Source organism: Narcine bancroftii, chromosome 3, assembly GCF_036971445.1.
Source record: "Narcine bancroftii isolate sNarBan1 chromosome 3, sNarBan1.hap1, whole genome shotgun sequence".
In the NCBI taxonomy this organism is placed as follows: domain Eukaryota; kingdom Metazoa; phylum Chordata; class Chondrichthyes; order Torpediniformes; family Narcinidae; genus Narcine; species Narcine bancroftii.
Window position 1 is genome coordinate 232,590,603 of NC_091471.1, and position 17,103 is coordinate 232,607,705.

General features: G+C 50.1%; 1 protein-coding gene across 1 annotated transcript in view; it reads right to left on the reverse strand.

Annotated features, from left to right (window-relative positions):
* rnf40 (ring finger protein 40) overlaps nucleotides 1-16,289 on the reverse strand; it is a 33,878-nt gene extending 17,589 nt beyond the window's left edge. The window contains exons 1-9 of the mRNA XM_069923163.1: nucleotides 16,191-16,289; nucleotides 14,552-14,721; nucleotides 13,607-13,774; nucleotides 12,365-12,512; nucleotides 11,722-11,946; nucleotides 10,387-10,504; nucleotides 9,703-10,198; nucleotides 585-659; nucleotides 44-163 (exon numbers count right to left, since the gene is read on the reverse strand). Of these exons, the coding sequence (XP_069779264.1) occupies nucleotides 44-163; nucleotides 585-659; nucleotides 9,703-10,198; nucleotides 10,387-10,504; nucleotides 11,722-11,946; nucleotides 12,365-12,512; nucleotides 13,607-13,774; nucleotides 14,552-14,721; nucleotides 16,191-16,230 (1,560 nt within the window). The 5' untranslated portion in view covers nucleotides 16,231-16,289. The remainder of the gene's footprint in view (nucleotides 1-43; nucleotides 164-584; nucleotides 660-9,702; nucleotides 10,199-10,386; nucleotides 10,505-11,721; nucleotides 11,947-12,364; nucleotides 12,513-13,606; nucleotides 13,775-14,551; nucleotides 14,722-16,190) is intronic.
* Nucleotides 16,290-17,103: the final 814 nt, after the last annotated feature.

Here is a 17,103-nt window from a genome sequence, read left to right on the forward strand (position 1 = left end):
GGGGGACAGGAGGTCCGCGCAGGGGCTGAGCCCCGACCCTCACCTTCAGCTTGCCGTTCTCACGGACGGCTTCCTGGAGCTCCTGCTGCAGCTTCTCCAGCTCAGCCATGCGGCTGTTTGCCAGCTCCTTGTTTTCCTCCAGCTCTGCATTCAGCATCTCAAACTGGATGGGGGGTGGGGGATGGGGGGTAGGCACAGAAAGAGACAGTAAACATGGGGTCCGCATCCGGTAACAGGAACCTGGGATCTGTGATTGTCATCAGGTGCTAGGAGACACTCTAAACCCTTGACCGGGGAATGGATCAGAGACCCCTTCCCTCCTCCTCCCCGGGGACAGGATCAGGGACCCCTTAGACACCTCCCCTAGGCACAGGATCAGGGACCCCCTTAGACACCTCCCCTAGGGACAGGATCAGGGACCCCTCCCATTCCACCCCCCCATCCCCCATCTCTCCCCCTCCCAGAGAACAGGATCATGGATCCCCTCCTGTTTCACATTGTCCTTCCTTCCCTCATACCCCCGGGACAGGATCATGGATCCCACCCCACCTCCCCTGGGGACAGGACATGACCGAAGACTTTACCTTCTGGATGTGCAGGGTGATGTGTCCCCCTTGGAATCCAGCAGATCCACCAGAAACGTGGTACCCAGAGTTCAGCTGTAAGGGGAAGAGAGGGGTTGGGTTGGGGGAGGAGGGAGAAAGGAAGGAGAGACAGCGGGGAGAGAGAGAATGAGAGGGAGGGGCGATCATGGGGAGGGTACAGGAGAGGTAAGCAGGGGAGAGAGAGGGGGAAGGGGGGGAGGGAGGGAGGGAGGGAGAGAGAGAGAGAGAGAGAGGAGAGACATAGTTAGTTTGGTCTTCCTGAAATCTTTATAACCCCCACCCTTCTTCCCCTACCCCACATGTGGTACCTTGCGGTTGTTAATTCAAATTTAAATGTGGGCATACAGCACCGTAACAGGCCCTTCCAGCCCACGAGCCCGTGCCACCCAATCACATCCCTTTAACCGTCAACCCCCAGTATGTTTTTCGATGGTGGGAGGAACCCGGAGCCCCCGGGGAAAACCGACGCAGAGATGGGGAGAACACACAAACTCCTTACAGACAGCGTGGGATTTGAACCCGTCACAATCGCTGGCGCTGTGACAGCGTCGCACTAACCCTGCCTCCCTTTTCCAGGACTGGAGGCTAGTTTTTTCCCCCACACAGAGAGTTGTGGGTCCCTGGAATGCCTTACCAGGGGACAGTGGTGGAAGCTGAAAGTTTGGGGCATTTAAGAGACTCTTACACAGACACATGGATGAGAGAAAAATAGAGCGTTATGAGGGTTTAGCTTTTTTTGTGGATATAAGACACAAACTTTTCCCCTTTCACCCTTAACCTACAAATCTCTGGTTTGTATCTCACCCACCCTCAGGGGGAAAAAGTCAACCTACATTTACTCTGTCTGACCCCCTCGTCATTTTAAACACCTCTATCAAATCTCCCCTCATTCTGCTAGGATCCAGGAAATAAAGTCCCAACGTGTTTAACCTCTCCCTGTAACTCAGTTCCTGAAGACCTGGCAACATCCTAGTAAATCTTCTCTGCCTTCTTTCTATCTTACTGATAACTTTCCTGTAGTTCGGTGACCAAAACTGCACACATTTTGGCCTCTCCAATGTCTTAACATCCCAACTCCCTCCTTCTCTCATGCTTTATTATTTTAGATATTTGTAAAATGTCCCCTTTGATCCTGCTAAAGCCCTCACCAATGTCTTATACAACTTCACCATAACATCCCAACTCCTGTACTCCTTAGGCCAACCTGCCAAAATCTCTCTTTACAACCCTGTCCACCTATTACACCACATTAAGGGAATTATGTTTCTGTATTCCAAGATCCCTCTATTCCACCATTCACCGTGGACGTCCTTTCTTGGTTTGTCCTTCCAAAATGCAACACCTCACACTTGTTTGCATTAAATTCCATTGGTTATTTTACAGCCCATTTTTCCAGCTGGTTCAAATCCCTCTGCAAACTTTGAAAACCTTCCTCGCAGTCCACAATGCCTCCAGTCTTAGTATCATCTACAAATTTGCTGATATAATTCACCACATTATTATCCAGATCATTGATATGGACGACAGCAACTGTCCCAGCACCGATCCCTGAGACACAGCACTTCTCATGGGCCTCCAGTCTGAGAAGCAACCACCCACCACTACTCTCTGGCTTCTCCTTCATGGACAATGTTGAATCCAGTTTGCTACCTCACCATGAACACCCAGTGTCTGAACCTTTCCTGACTAACTCTCCATGGGGGACCCTTTCAAAGACCTTACTAAAGTAATGGAGACAATATCCATACCCTTTCCTTCATCAATTTCCTGGTATCCTCCTTGAATAACTCTACCATGGCCTACCACACACAAAGCCACGTTGACTATCCCTAATCAGTCCCTGGCGATCCAAATACTTGTATATCTGATCTCTTAGAACTCCTTCATATTTAGTCCGTGTCCTCTGGTTTGTATCTCACCTACACTCAGTGGAAAAAGCCAACCTACATTTACTCTGACAATAGCCCTCATAATTTATAACACCTCGATCGAATCTCCTCTCATTCTTCTAAGCTCCAGGGAATAAAAACCTCTTGTCTGAAGAGGGCACACAACATTGTTGAGGGCCCCTTCCCCCCACCCCACACAACATCTTTCAGCTGCTCCCGTCAGAGAAAGATACAGGAGGATCAGAACCAGCATCACCAGGCCGAGGAACAGCTTCTTCTCACTGGCAATGAGAATGTTGAACGATTAAAGGAATGGCTCATACTGACCATCCAAGGCTCTCCTATTTGCGAAATAATATTGATTTATACCTATAGTGTATGTATTGTTTGTCTGCATGTGTGCAATGTCTGCTTTTTAATTTTTTTAATTTTTCACACTATAAACCATATTGACCAAGATACATAGACATTTTTCTTCTTAAATATATAGCGTCGTTTCTCCCACTTTTTCCCCCCTCCCTTCCCTCCCTCCCTCACCCCCTTCCCCATTTATTTGAAGTTCAATCTATAAGATACATTAAACCCGTTAAACAATGTTGTTCCTTAATAAAAATAAACAAGAAATTTTACTGAGTCGGTTCTTTTCGTTATCTTCTCCTTCTGTCATTTTAGGTGGTGGAAGTCCATGGTAGGATTTCTCTATTGTGTTTCATGTATGGCTCCCATATTTGTTCGAATATTGTAATGTTATTTCTTAAATTATATGTTATTTTTTCTAATGGAATACATTTATTCATTTCTATATACCATTGTTGTATTCTCAAGTTGTCTTCTAATTTCCAGGTTGACATAATACATTTTTTTGCTACAGCTAGGGCTATCATAACAAATCTTTTTTGTGCTCCATCCAAATCGAGTCCAAATTCTTTGTTTCTTATATTACTTAGAAGGAAGATCGCTGGTTTTTTGGTATATTGCTTTTTGTGATTTTATTTAATATCTGGTTTAGATCTTCCCAAAATTTTTCCACTTTCTCACATGTCCAAATTGCATGAATTGTTGTTCCCATTTCCTTTTTACAGCGAAAACATCTGTCTGATACTGTTGGGTCCCATTTATTTAACTTTTGAGGTGTGATGTATAGCCTGTGTATCCAGTTATATTGCATCATGCGTAATCTCGTGTTTATTGTATTTCTCATAGTTCTGGAGCATAGCTTCTCCCATGTTTCATTCTTTATCTTTATGTTTAGATCTTGTTCTCATTTTTGTTTAGGTTTACCGTTTGTTTCCTCGTTCTCCTTTTCTTGCAGTTTGATGTACATGTTTGTTACAAATTTTAAAATTATCATTGTGTCTGTAATCACATATTCAAAATTGCTTCCTTCTGGTAACCTCAGACTGTTTCCCAATTTGTCCTTCAAGTAGGTTTTCAGTTGGTAGTATGCAAACATTGTATCATGAGTTATATTTATCCTTCATTTGTTCAAAGGATAATAATTTATTTCCCGAAAAATAATTTTCTATTCTTTTGATCCATTTTCTCTCCCATTCTCTAAAGGAAAGGTTATCTATTGTGAAAGGGATTAGCTGATTTTGTGTCAATATTAGTTTGGTAATTTGTTTTATTCCTTTCTACGTGAATCTTCTTCCAAATCTTGAGCAGATGATGCAATACTGGTGAATTCCTTCATTGCACCAATTTTTCATCCCATTTATATAGTATATGTTCAGGTAACTTCTCCCCTATTTTATCTAGTTCTAATCTGGTCCAATCTGGTTTTTCCTTTGATAAAAATCTGATAGGTATCTTAATTGTGCGGCTCTATAATAATTTTTAAAGTTTGGCAGTTGTAAGCCTCCTTGTTTATATCATTCTGTTAATTTATCTAGTGCTATCCTCGGTTTCCCCCCTTTCCATAAAAATTTCCTTATTATTTTCTTTAACTCCTTGAAGAATTTCTCCGTCAAGTGTATTGGCAATGCCCGAAATAGGTATTGTATCCTTGGGAAAATGTTCATTTTAATACAGTTTATCCTTCCTATTAGTGTTAGTGGTAAGTCTTTCCAATGCTGTAAGTCGTTAAGTAAAGATATTGGTCTATATGACGCTGGTGCGAGTGGATCTTTCCCTTGCGTGTTTTACATGAATCTGGTAAGCTTTGTGTTTTGTCAATCTGGTTGATTACTTCCAGGAGGGGAGGAATTAATAAGTCTTTAAATGTTTTATAGAATTCTATTGGGAATCCATCCTCTCCTGGTGTTTTATTGTTCGGTAGTTTTTTTAATATCTCCTGTAATTCTTCTATTTCAAATGGTTTTATTAATTTATTTTGCTCCTCTGTTTGTAATTTTGGTAGTTCAATTTTAGTTAGAAATTCATCTACTTTGTCTTCTTTCCCTTCGTTTTCAGTTTGGTATAATTGTTCGTAGAATTCTCTGAAGTTTTCATTAATCTCCGTTGGATTATATGTGATTTGTTTGTCTTTTTTCCTTGATGCCAATACCATTCTCTTAGCTTGTTCTGTCTTAAGCTGCCATGCTAGAATTTTGTGCATTTTTTCTCCTAGTTTTTCTCCTAGTTCATAATATTTGTTTTGTCTTCATTATGTTCTTCTCCACCTTATATGTTTATAGTGTTTCATATTTTATTTTTTAATCTGCCAATTCTCTTCTTTTAGTTGTATCTTCCTTTATTGCTAATTCTTTTTCTATATTTGCTTTTTCCCTTTCCAACTGCTCTGTTTCCTGATTGTAGTCCTTCATCTTGGTTACATAACTTATAATTTGCCCTCTGATGAACGCTTTCATTGCGTCCCATAGTATAAACTTATCTTTCACTGATTCCGTATTTATTTCAAAGTATATTTTAATTTGTCGTTCAATGAATTCTCTAAAATCCTGTCTTTTAAGTAGCATGGAGTTTAATCTCCATCTATACATTCTTGGTGGGATGTCGTCTAGCTCTATTGCCTATAACAGGGGTGAGTGGTCCGATGATAGTCTAGCTTTATATTCCGTTTTCCTAACTCTCCCTTGAATATGTGCTGATAACAGGAATAGGTCTTTCCTTGAGTATGTTTTATGTCTACCCGAATGATATGAATATTCCTTTTCCTTTGGGTGTTGTTTCCTCCATATATCCAAAAGTTGCATTTCTTGCATCGATTTAATTATAAATTTGGTTACTTTGTTCTTTCTGTTAGTTTTTTTTCCCAGTTTTATCCATGTTTGAGTCCAAATTAAGGTTAAAATCCCCTCCTATTAATATGTTCCCTTGCGTATCTGCTATCTTCAAAAAGATATCTTGCATAAATTTTTGATCTTCTTCATTAGGTGAATATACATTGAGTAAATTCCAAAATTCTGAATATATCTGACATTTTATCATTACATATCTCCCTGCTGGATCTATTATTTCCTCTTCAATTTTGATTGGTACATTTTTATTGATTAATATAGCTACTCCTCTGGCTTTTGAATTATATGATGCTGCTGTTACATGTCCTATCCAATCTCTCTTTAATTTTTTGTGTTCCATTTCAGTTAGATGTGTTTCTTGTACGAATGCTATATCAATTTTTTCTTTTTTCAGTAAATTTAACAGTTTCTTCCTTTTGATTTGGTTATGTATTCCATTAATATTTAAAGTCATATAGTTCAACATAGCCATTTCATACTTTGTTTATCTTTCCTTTCTGTTTTCTCATCACCACCTTCCCTTCTTATCCATTTCTGCTTTCTTTTTTTGAACACATTATAAGACAACATTTCTAAAACATAAAATATTTCCACTATTCTCATACCTCAATTTCCTTTAACCCCAATAGTCCCTCCCCTTTCTGAGTTGCCCTTTGTCCTTGTCGGGCAACCACATCTCCCCTCTCCATTTGGATTTGTGAATCCGCTCGCAAGCGTCAACTGATTTCGCAGTGACTGTAATTCCTCCCCACCCAGCCCCCCAGAAAAGATTTTAATCTTCATATATAACAAATGTCACTCTCTTAATTCCCTCCTTGCTTCCTTTCTTCCCTTTCTTTCCCTTCGTAGATACATACACACATATACACATATATACACACATACATATAGTTTGTTGTCATTTTTGTTCTTTTTACATCTCTTCATCTCTCTGTCTGTTTTGTAGTTGTTCTGCAAATTTTCGTGCTTCTTCCGGATCCGAGAATAATCTGTTTTGCTGCCCCGAATAACTATTTTAAGTACTGCTGGGTATTTTAACATAAATTTATAACCTTTTTTCCATAGGGTTGTTTTTGCTGCATTAAACTCCTTCCTCTTCTTCAGGAGTTCAAAACTTATATCTGGATAGAAAAAAATTTTTGACCCTTGTATTCCAGTGGTTTTTGTCTTCTCTTATTTTCTTCATTGCCTTCTCCAATATATTTTCCCTTGTTGTATATCTTAGGAATTTTACTAGAATGGATCTTGGTTTTTGTTGTGTTTGTGGTTTAGGGGCTAATGTTCTGTGTGGCCTTTCTATTTCCATTTCTTCCTGTAATTCCTGGGGATCCATTCTTTTATAAATTCTTTCATATTTTTGCCTTCTTCATCTTCCTTAAGGCCCACTATCTTTTTATTTTTCTTCTATTATAATTTTCAATTATATCTATCTTCTGAGCTAACAGCTCCTGTGTCTAACTTTTTTTTATCAGATTCTTCTAATTTCTTTTTTAAATCATCTACTTCGATTTCTATGGCTGTTTCTCGTTCTTCCACCTTGTCTACTCTTTTTCCTATATCTGTCATGATTATCTTTAATCTATTCACTTTTTCTTCTGTACTTTTTATTCTTTTATTTCACTGAATTCTCGTGACTGCCATTCTTTTATTGTTTCCATATATTCTTTAAAAAAAAAATCCATGTACTTGCCCTTCCCTTCATCTTCCATTTCTCTGTGTTCTTCCTCCTCTTTTTCTGAGTCCACTCCAGGATCTGTGTCCTTTACCTCTGTCTCTTCTGGTTTTCTTGTTGGGTTGTTTGTTTTATTTTGTTGGGTATTTTTGGTCTTCTTATTTTTATTAGAAGTGTCTTGGTGTTGATCTTCTTCCTCTGGGTTGGTCATCTGTTGTTTCTTTGATTTCTTATTTTTACTCTCTTCCTTCTTGTTCTCATTATTTTCTATGTTTTCCTCTAGCTGTTGTGTTGTAGTTGTCTGTTTCAGCTGTGGAGATTTACTCGTCAGCTGGTCCCCCCTCCCGTCAGTGTTATTTTTGTCTTGCGCATCCACGGTTGCGCACTTTTGTTTGGCTCCGTGAGCCATTTTTGTAGTCCCGAGTTCGGTGCTTCCACTGACCTCAGGGAGCGGGCATCTCTCTCCACGGTGGGTCTCCTCGTATCGGTAAGGCCTTCACCTTCCTCTTACGACGTCTTTCCTTCTTCTTTTCTTCCCGTTATCTTTGGTTTTTCTTTCTTCGCTGCCATTTTCTCCACACTTTTACTTTCACTTTGTTTTGGTTTTATGTTTGCCTTTGTTTTTTCTCTATCTTTTTTTTACTTTTCTGGAGAGGGCTGGAGTTCCCCTACCGGCCACTACTCCATCACGTGACTCCTCCGCGCAATGTCTGGTTGTCTCTCTGCTAGGACTGGTGAACCCTGTTTCGTTGGGGTGTACAATCAGTCAATAAACTTAGAATACAGCACAGTACAGGCCTTTCAGCCCTTGATGTTGTACTGAACCCATATTTTCTTTCCTAAAAAAAGTAGGCTCCTCTCTTCTCCATAACCCTCTATCTTCCTTCCATCTGCCGAAGAGTCTCTGAAATGCCCCCAATGTTCCAGCCTCCACCACCATCCCTGGCAAGGCATTCCAGGCCCCTAACAACTCTCTGGGTAAAAATACCTACCCCTGACGACTCCCTTCAACTTCCCTCCCTCCATTTTGTACACATGTCCTCTAGAGTTTGCTGATCCTGCCCTGGGAAACAGGCGCTGACCATCCACCTTATCTGTGCATCTCAGAATCTTGTCAGCCTCGATCAAGTCTCCTCTCGTCCTTCTACGCCCCAAAGAGAAGTCCCAGCTCTGCCAACCTTGCCTCATGAGACTTGTTTCCAATCCAGGCAACATCCTGGGTGAATCTCCTCTGCCTCCTCTCCGTAGCTTCCATGTCCTCCTTGTAATGTGACCAGAACTGAACACAATTCTCCAAGTGTGGGCTCACCAGAGATTTGTAGAGTTGTAATGTGACGTCTCAATTCCTGAACTCAATCCCCCGACTAATGAATCCCAGCGTCCCTAGGCCTCCTTAACGATCCTATCAAACTGTGCAGCGACCTTGAGGGATGTAGGGATCTGGACCCCAAGGTCCCTCTGTTCATCCACACTCTAAAGTAAATGACCATGAACCTGGGCTCAGCCCTCTGGCTAGTCCTTCCAAAATGCATCACCTCACACTTATCTGGATTGAACTCCACCTGCCACTTCTCCACCAACTCTGCGTCCTGTCTATCCTCTTGTCACCTTCAACAACCTTCAGCTCCATCCATACCTCCTCTGACCTTCGTGTCATCTGCAAACTTACTGACACATCTTTCCGACTCTTCATCCAAGTTATTTATAAAAATCACAAAGAACAGGGGGTCCCAGAACAGATCCCTGCGGCCCCTCCACTCGTCACTGACTTACAGGCAGAATACTTTCCTTCCACCACTACTCTGCTTTCTTTCTACAAGCCAATTTTTTATCCACACGACCAAGGTTCCACTGATCACCTGCCTCAAGGCTTTCTGGATGAGTCTCTCGTGGGGGACCTTGCCAAACGACGAACTCAGTTCCTGAAAGTCGAGGCAACATCTGAGTATATCTCCTCTGCACATAGAACGGGGTAGCCTCGTGGCAAAACAGCCTGTCCTGTGCTGGAACGATATTTGTATTCATTTCTCCCCCTGTTCCAGACCCTCTGAAACAGGTAACATCCTAGTGCACCCATTCCCGAAGCCCTCCCCCACACCTCTGGAATACAGAGACAGGATCAGGACAAAGGGTGGCCTGATCAGAGTTATAACCAGCAGCAATGTGTCCTGCTCAGCACCTAGCCCCGGCCAAACACCTGGCCCAGCCCCTCTCAGAAAGCTCCTCGGTGCATCAGCCCCTCAGTCATTGAGAGAAGGAGGGGGGCAGAGGATTGAAGAGAAGAGAACAATCCGGTCACGAGGACCAACCCCCGCAACCCCCCACGGACCACCCACCTGCTCTAGTGCCTCGGCCAGGTGCTTGTTGAGCTTCTGTTCGCGTTTGCGGAGCTTCTCGATGTCCCACTGCAGGTCCTCAATGGTGGTCTCCATCTCTGACACCTTGGTCTCGGCCGACTGCACCTTATCCTGCAGCTCATTGTACTGCGGGAGTGGGGAAGGGAAGCAGGGAGGATGGAGGTGGGAGGGATAGTGGAGGAGGGAAGAGATGGGGTTGGGGTATAGGGAGAGGGAGGGATAGAGTGAAAAGGTGGGGATGGAAGGGGAAGGGTGGGAGGTTCCATCAGGCTCAAGAAGAGGGAGCTCACCCTCCCACCGATTCTCCCCAATGCCCTGCTGTGATCGGGCTCCTGAGCGAGCCCCAGCCAGGGTGACATCAGGTGACCACATGTCGCTGGGTAACCCCGTGCCCGCGGAGTGGGAAAAAGGCCACCCAGCCATCCAGTTGCTGCCAAACCTTATCACGTACTTGGTACGAGATATGCCAGTTGGTCTCCTCCAAAGCAACCTGCATTCCTGCCCTTTGGTTCCAGGCTCGATCCCTCCCCGTCCTCACCCTGCCTCCCCTCCCACCTACACAACTACCCAGGACCCCCGCTGCCCTGGCCCTAAGACCCCTGTTCCCGACACCCCCTCTCTGGCACTTCCTGGGGACCCTCTACGTTCCCCCCACCCTATTACCTCCATGGACATTTATGGTGCTTCCCCTGGAGCTCGGTGGTGAGGTCGTGGAGACGACGGTTCTCCCCCATCACATCTGCGTTCAACCAGCCCGAGCTGTCGTCCGCACCTCCGGACCCTGGTGTAGGGAGGGGGAGGATGGGGAGGAAGGGAGGAGGAGGGATGGGGAAAACACATTAGTCAAGTGCCAACAGCGTGGGGTGAGTCATGAGCAGCTGAGAGGGGCTGCTGGTGGAATTGGGATCCGGGGAAAGGGTCCCAGGGAGGGGAAGGGGGTCCAGGGGAAGATGTTTGTGGGGCGGGGTTGTAGGTGGCCCTGTGCAGTCCTGGGTCCCAGGGATGGATCCCAGGCTCCAGGGGATCTGGTCTCCAGGGGACTGGGTCCCGGGTAGGGGGCCCTGTGCTCCAGGGGAAGGGGGCCCAGGAAGGGGGTTATGGGCTCCAGGGGACTGGGGTTCTGGGTAGGGAGTCACAGTGAGGTATCCAAGGGACTGGGGTCCTGGTGAAGTGGTCCCAGTCTCCAGGGTCAAAGTTCCTGGGCTCCAGGGGATCTGGTCTCCAGAGGACTGGGGTCCCAGGAAGGGGGTTAACGGGTTCCAGGGATGTGGGTAGGGAGTCACAATGAGGTATCCAGGGGACTGGGGTCCTGGTGAGCTGGTCCCAGTCTCCAGGGCATCCAGCATACTGGGTCAAAGTTCCTGGGCTCCAAGGGATCTGGGGTCCCGGGTAGGGGGCCCTGTGCTCCAGGGGATCTGGTCTCCAGAGGACTGGGGTCCCAGGAAGGGGGTTACAGGTTCCAGGGGACTGGGGTTCTGGGTCGGGAGTCACAGTGAGGAATCCAGGGGACTGGGGTCCTGGTGAGGTGGTCCCAGTCTCCACGGCATCCAGCACACTGGGTCAAAGTTACTGAGCTCCAGGGGATCTGGTCTCCAGAGGACTGGGGTCCCAGGAAGGGGGTTACGGGTTCCAGGGGACTGGGGCTCTGGGTAGGGAGTCACAGTGAGGGATCCAGGGGACTGGGGTTCTGGGTAGGGAGTCACAGTGAGGAATCCAGGGGACTGGGGTCCTGGTGAGGTGGTCCCAGTCTCCAGGGCATCCAGCATACTGGGTCAAAGTTCCTGGGCTCCAGGGGATCTGGTCTCCAGAGGACTGGGGTTCTGGGTAAGGAGTCACAGTGAGGGATCCAGGAGACTGGGGTCCTGGTGAGGTGGTCCCAGTCTCCAGGGCATCCAGCATACTGGGTCAAAGTTCCTGGGCTCCAGGGGATCTGGCGTCCCAAGTAGGGGGAGTCCCAGACTCCAGGGGACTCATGTCCCGGGGACAGGGCACACCCACCCTGGCTGCTGATGCGCTGACACAGTCCCTCGATGCGCCGGTGCAGCTGGTCAAACACCTCAACGATGCGACACACTGCCCTCTTGGAGAAGTCCATGCGGTCCTGTAGACACAGCTCGATCTCCTCACTGCTGCTGCTGGCCAGTGTGGCCAGGAACGACAGGGCCGGCTCCTGCAGTGGCTCCCGGCCCATGCTCAGGGGTGGACTGGGGCAGGGTTCACCGGCTGGAGGGGACAGGAGGAGGTGGGGGCGAAGGAGAGAGGAGAAGCGGAGGGGGAGGATGAGGCCACAGGGAGGAGAGGTAGAGATGGGGAGAGGAAAAGAGAGGGAGATGGGGGAGGGGGGTAGCGGGGGAGGAAGGAAAAAGAGATGCGGGAGAGAGAGAGTGAATCAGGACAAGATGAGGAAGGCTCTCCTGTCTTATTCCTTTGTCGGCACTACTGCCTCACCCAACCCCCTTAATGACCCGTCCCTCATCTTCACCCCTCCCCTTTCCCTGCACCCCCTTCCATTTCCCTCCTCCCTCTCCTCCTCACCCCCTCCCTCACCACCAACCCATCTCTCTCGCCCATCCATTTCGCTCCCCTCCCTCCTTCCCCATCTCCCCTCTTTCCCTTCCCCCTCCTACCTCCCATAACACACCTGTGTCCTGATCCAACCCCTCGTTGCCCTCGGAGCCACAGGGGGGCTCGGGGGTTTCTCCTGCCCCTGCCGCCCCTCCCTCTGCCGCTGGCGTCTCCTCCCTCTGTGGGTCGTACCTGTGCAAGAGGACCTGGACGTTCTCATCCAGCTGGGGTAGGGGTGGGAGATGGGGTGGTTATTGCTGGACTGTGGGGGAGAGGGGTCCAACCCTCTCCTCCCTCCATCCAGATCTCTCCCCCTCACTCCTCCTTCTCTCTCACCCCTCTCCCTCCACCCTCGCCCCCTCCCTCTCACTCTCCAGTCCCCCCCTCATCTCCCCCTCACTCCTCCACCCTCACCCCCTCCCTTCATCCCTGCCCCTCTCCCTCCCTCACCCAACTCACCCTCTCTCCACCCTCACCCCTCTCCATCCTCAGCCCCTCCACTCTTCTTCCCCCACCCTCACCCATCCTCTCCCCCTCACCCATCCTCTCCCCCTCACCCATCCTCTCCCCCCCTCACCCCCTCTCCCCCCCTCACCCCCTCTCCCCCCTCACCCCCTCTCCCCCCCTCACCCCCTCTCCCCCCCTCACCCCCTCTCCCCCCCTCACCCCCTCTCCCACCCTCACCCCCTCTCCCACCCTCACCCCCTCTCCCACCCTCACCCCCTCTCCCACCCTCACCCCCTCTCCCACCCTCACCCCTCTCCCACCCTCACCCCCTCTCCCACCCTCACCCCCTCTCCCACCCTCACCCCCTCTCCCACCCTCACCCCCTCTCCCACCCTCACCCCCTCTCCCACCCTCACCCCCTCTCCCACCCTCACCCCCTCTCCCACCCTCACCCCCTCTCCACCCTCACCCCCTCTCCCACCCTCACCCCCTCTCCCACCTTCACTCACCCTCTCCCCTCCCTCCACCATCACCCCCCTCTCCCACCCTCAGCCCTCCCTCCCTCAATCCTCTCACCCTCTCCCCTTCCTCCCTCCACCTTCACTCACCCTCTCCCCTCCCTCCACCCTCCCCCACACCTCTCCATCGTCACCTTCCCTCCACCCTCACCCCCACACCCCTCCCTGTACCCCTCCCCCACACCTCTCCACCCTCACCTTCCCATCCCACCATCCCTTTCCCCCACCCTCATCTGCTCCTCCCCCAAACCCCTCCCTCCCCACATATTCCCTATCCCTGCCTCCTTCTCTCCACCCCTCCCCATTTCCCTCACCCAGCCTCTCGACCTCCTTCTCATCTTCCCCCTCCCCACCTGACTCCAGTAGCGGTTGACGATGAGCAGGGTGGCGTCGTCCGTCGCCTGCCTCTTCTCCAGCTTCTCGATGCGCTCCCTAAGCTCATCCTCGATGGCCTGCCTCTGCTCCAGCCTCTCCGCCAGCTTCTTGTTCTTGAACTGCAAAACTTTCAGATCCATCTCCTCCTGCCGTGAGGATGGAGGTCAGGACCCAGCAGCACACAACTCCCTCCCCTGCGGCGGATGAGTGGAACATGACGCGGGTTGGAGAAACAGGGAGGTGGGTCTCGTGAGGCTGGGGGCATTAATTCTCCCGTCCCTCAGTGGCTCCTCTCCCCCCGGGGTCACTGATGTTAATTCCACACCCCCTCCTCAGTGGCCCCTCTTCCCCTAGGGAAGACATTAATGCCCCCTTTCTTCAGTGACCCATCTTCCCCCGGGTATGGACATTAATGCCCCCTCCCTCATGACCCATCTTCCCCCAGGGCATGGACGTTTATGCCCCCCTTTCTTCCCCCAGGGAATGGACATTTATGGCCCCCTCCCTCAGTGACCCTCTTCCCCCAGGGTATGGATGTTAATCCCTCCTCCCTCAGTGGCCCTTCTTCCCCCGGGATATGGACATTAATTTCCACCCCCCTCTCTCAGTGACCCCTCTTCCCAGGGGTTATGAATGTTAATCCCCCCCCCCCAGTGATGCCTTTGCCCCCAGGGTCATTGACATTAATCCCCCCCCTCCCTTAGTACCCCCTCTCTCCCCCACCCCCTGGTGACAGCCCCTCCCTCAATGAACCCCCTCCCACTCTCCCCGGCAACAGCCCCCCTCAGTGACTTCTCTCTCCCCTGCCCCCAGGGTCACTCCCTCCCTGTGACCCCTCTCCCCCGTCCCTCTGGCAACAGCCTCTCCCTGAGTGACCCCTCTCCCACTGCCTCCTGGGGACCCGGATTCCCCGCCCCACGTACGGTTGAGGAGATGCCTCCAAGGCGTATCGGCTCAATGAGTGTCGTGGTGGGGTTCTCTTCACTGTTGGCCTTCTTCTCGGGAGGCCCAGAGCCCCCGTCGGGAGCTGACCGCTTTCCCCCCGATGCCGACATCTCGGTGCCGCCTGGCGGAGTCAATCCCCAGTCAGAGCCTGGGAGAGGGTGGTGGGTGGGTCACTGGGACTGGAGACAGCTTCCTGTTACCCCTTTTCCCTTTTGTGCTCCCTGAAACCCCTCCCTCTTCCCATCCCTCCATCACCTCACCCCTCCTCCTGTCCCCAAGATCTCTTCTCACAATTCTCCATCTCCACAGCCGAGATTAGGTCTTCCAACCCAGATCTTCCAAATGTCCATCTCCTTCCCCTCCTCCGGTTCACCCATCACCCGCATCACTTCCATTTCCCACTTATCTGCCCTGGCCCCCCTCTGCCCCCGTACGTACCAACACAGGATACCCCTCATCCTCACCTACCTCCCCCACCCCCAGCCTCCACATTCAACACATTATCCGCCAGAATTTCCGACACTTGCATGGTCCCACCAACGGGCACAACTTCCCCTCCCCTCTCTCAGCTCTCAGCAGGGTCCGCTCCCTCAAGTGCTCATCCTTCCCCCGTGGCCACAGGAGGTGCCGCACCTGCGGCCACACCCCCTCCTTCACCATGGTCCAGGACCCTGAATAGGACTTCCAAGTGAAGCAACACTTCATTGGTGTACCCGCGGGAGTCATCTCCTGCATCCGGTCTGTGCTCCCTCTGTGGCTTTCTCTACATCGCAGAGACGGAGCAACCGCTTTGCTCAGAACCTTCACTCCATCTGCAGCAGTGGCGGGGATCTCCCAGTAGCCGACCACTTCAATTCTACACTCCAACCCCTGTACTGACGTGTCATAGGCTAGTCAGCCCTTGATGCTGTGTGGACCCACGTATTCCTAAATCTTCCCTACCCTGTAACCCTCTATTTTTTCCCATCCGTGTGTCTGCGGAAGTCTTTTAAAGTCCACAATGTTCCAGCCTCCACCACCATCCCAGCAACAAGCTGCATAAAAAAACTTACCCCTGACATATCCCCTGAACTTCCCTCCCTTCACTTTTTACACGTCAAACCCAGGTCACCCGTAAATTGGAGAAGGGACACTTGATTCTCCGTCTGGGCACTCTCCAGCCGGATGGCATCAATGTCTTCAGATTCTGCTAGCCCATTCTCCCTCTCTTTCCCATCCCCTGCCTCCTTTTCCTCAGCCTCTCCCTCCCACCCTCCGTCCTGCACCCCCTCCCCACCATCCCACTCCTTCCCCTTCCACCCTCTTCCTCCTGACCCTCCGTCCCTTCCTCATCTGCCACCCTCGTCCCTCCCCTCCCACATCCCTTCCATCCCACTGCTCTCCTCCCTCAACCCCTCCGTCCCTCCCCTCCTCCACATCCCCCCGTCCCTCCCCGTCCCTCCTTCACTCATTACCCCGTCCCTCCCTCCGTTCCACCTCCCATCCTCCACCCCTCACTCCCTCAGCCATGCTCCTCCCCTCCTCATCCCCTCCGTCCCTCCTCATTCCCTCCGACCTCCTCATTCCCCTCCGTCCCTCTTCATCCCTCCGTCCCTCCTCATCCCCTCCGTCCCTCACCCTCTCCTCCGCCGCTCCTCCTCCTCCCGCCGGGGGCCATGTCTAGAGCAACGCCAAGTCCCCGGATGTTGACCCTTCACCCTTCCACAGGAAGTCGTTCGTTGCCCCCGGCAACCGCTCCCGCCACACCCACCACCGGAAATCGCCCTTGCCCCCGGCAACCGCCCTTTCCGCCGCCGCCAGCGTTGTTTTATTGAATTTATATCCTCGTTTGGTTCCTCCGTGAAGAAAAATCCCTATCGGGGACCCGTTCTTTTGCGGACGACGTGCGGAGATGAGACCGGAAGTGACGACGTCCCATGACAACTACGATGTCCTGCGTCCCTGCTCCCCCAGGGCCTCATGTCTAAAGATTGCGGCGTCGATTACAGTTCAAACCCACTCTGGGGCTGGTGTCGCTAAATTAATCACAAACACAACATCATCGCAGCTACCGATCGTGACCTTCAGCCTAAAAAAACCTCAAACCGGAAGTTGGACGTCAAGCAACTCACGGAAGTGAGGCATCAAATACATATCGGCCGTCAAGCGCCATTCCCAGAAGTGGGGCTTTTAAAATAAAACGTCACCGGAAGTGGAGGTATTACGCCCACTTATCGGAAGTATGGCTTGTAAACACCGGAAGTGGGCTTTGCAAACCACTTTGTGGAAATGAGACCAAATAGTCAACGGAAGTGCGGCTGGAAATTACCGGAAGTATTCCTGCTGTCATGGGAACCGTGGACAACCTTGGCCTTCATGTTCAACCTGCTGCACAGAGAAACGCCACTGAACCATTGAGGATGGCGGCCAGGAGACTGAGCAAGGTGAAGCGGCCTGTGCCTGGGTGATCTACGGCCTGGCTGGCTGGCGGGTGGGGGGTGGGGTAACAGGTTCGCAGTTGTGAGGGGGCGCAAAACACTCTAACACAATA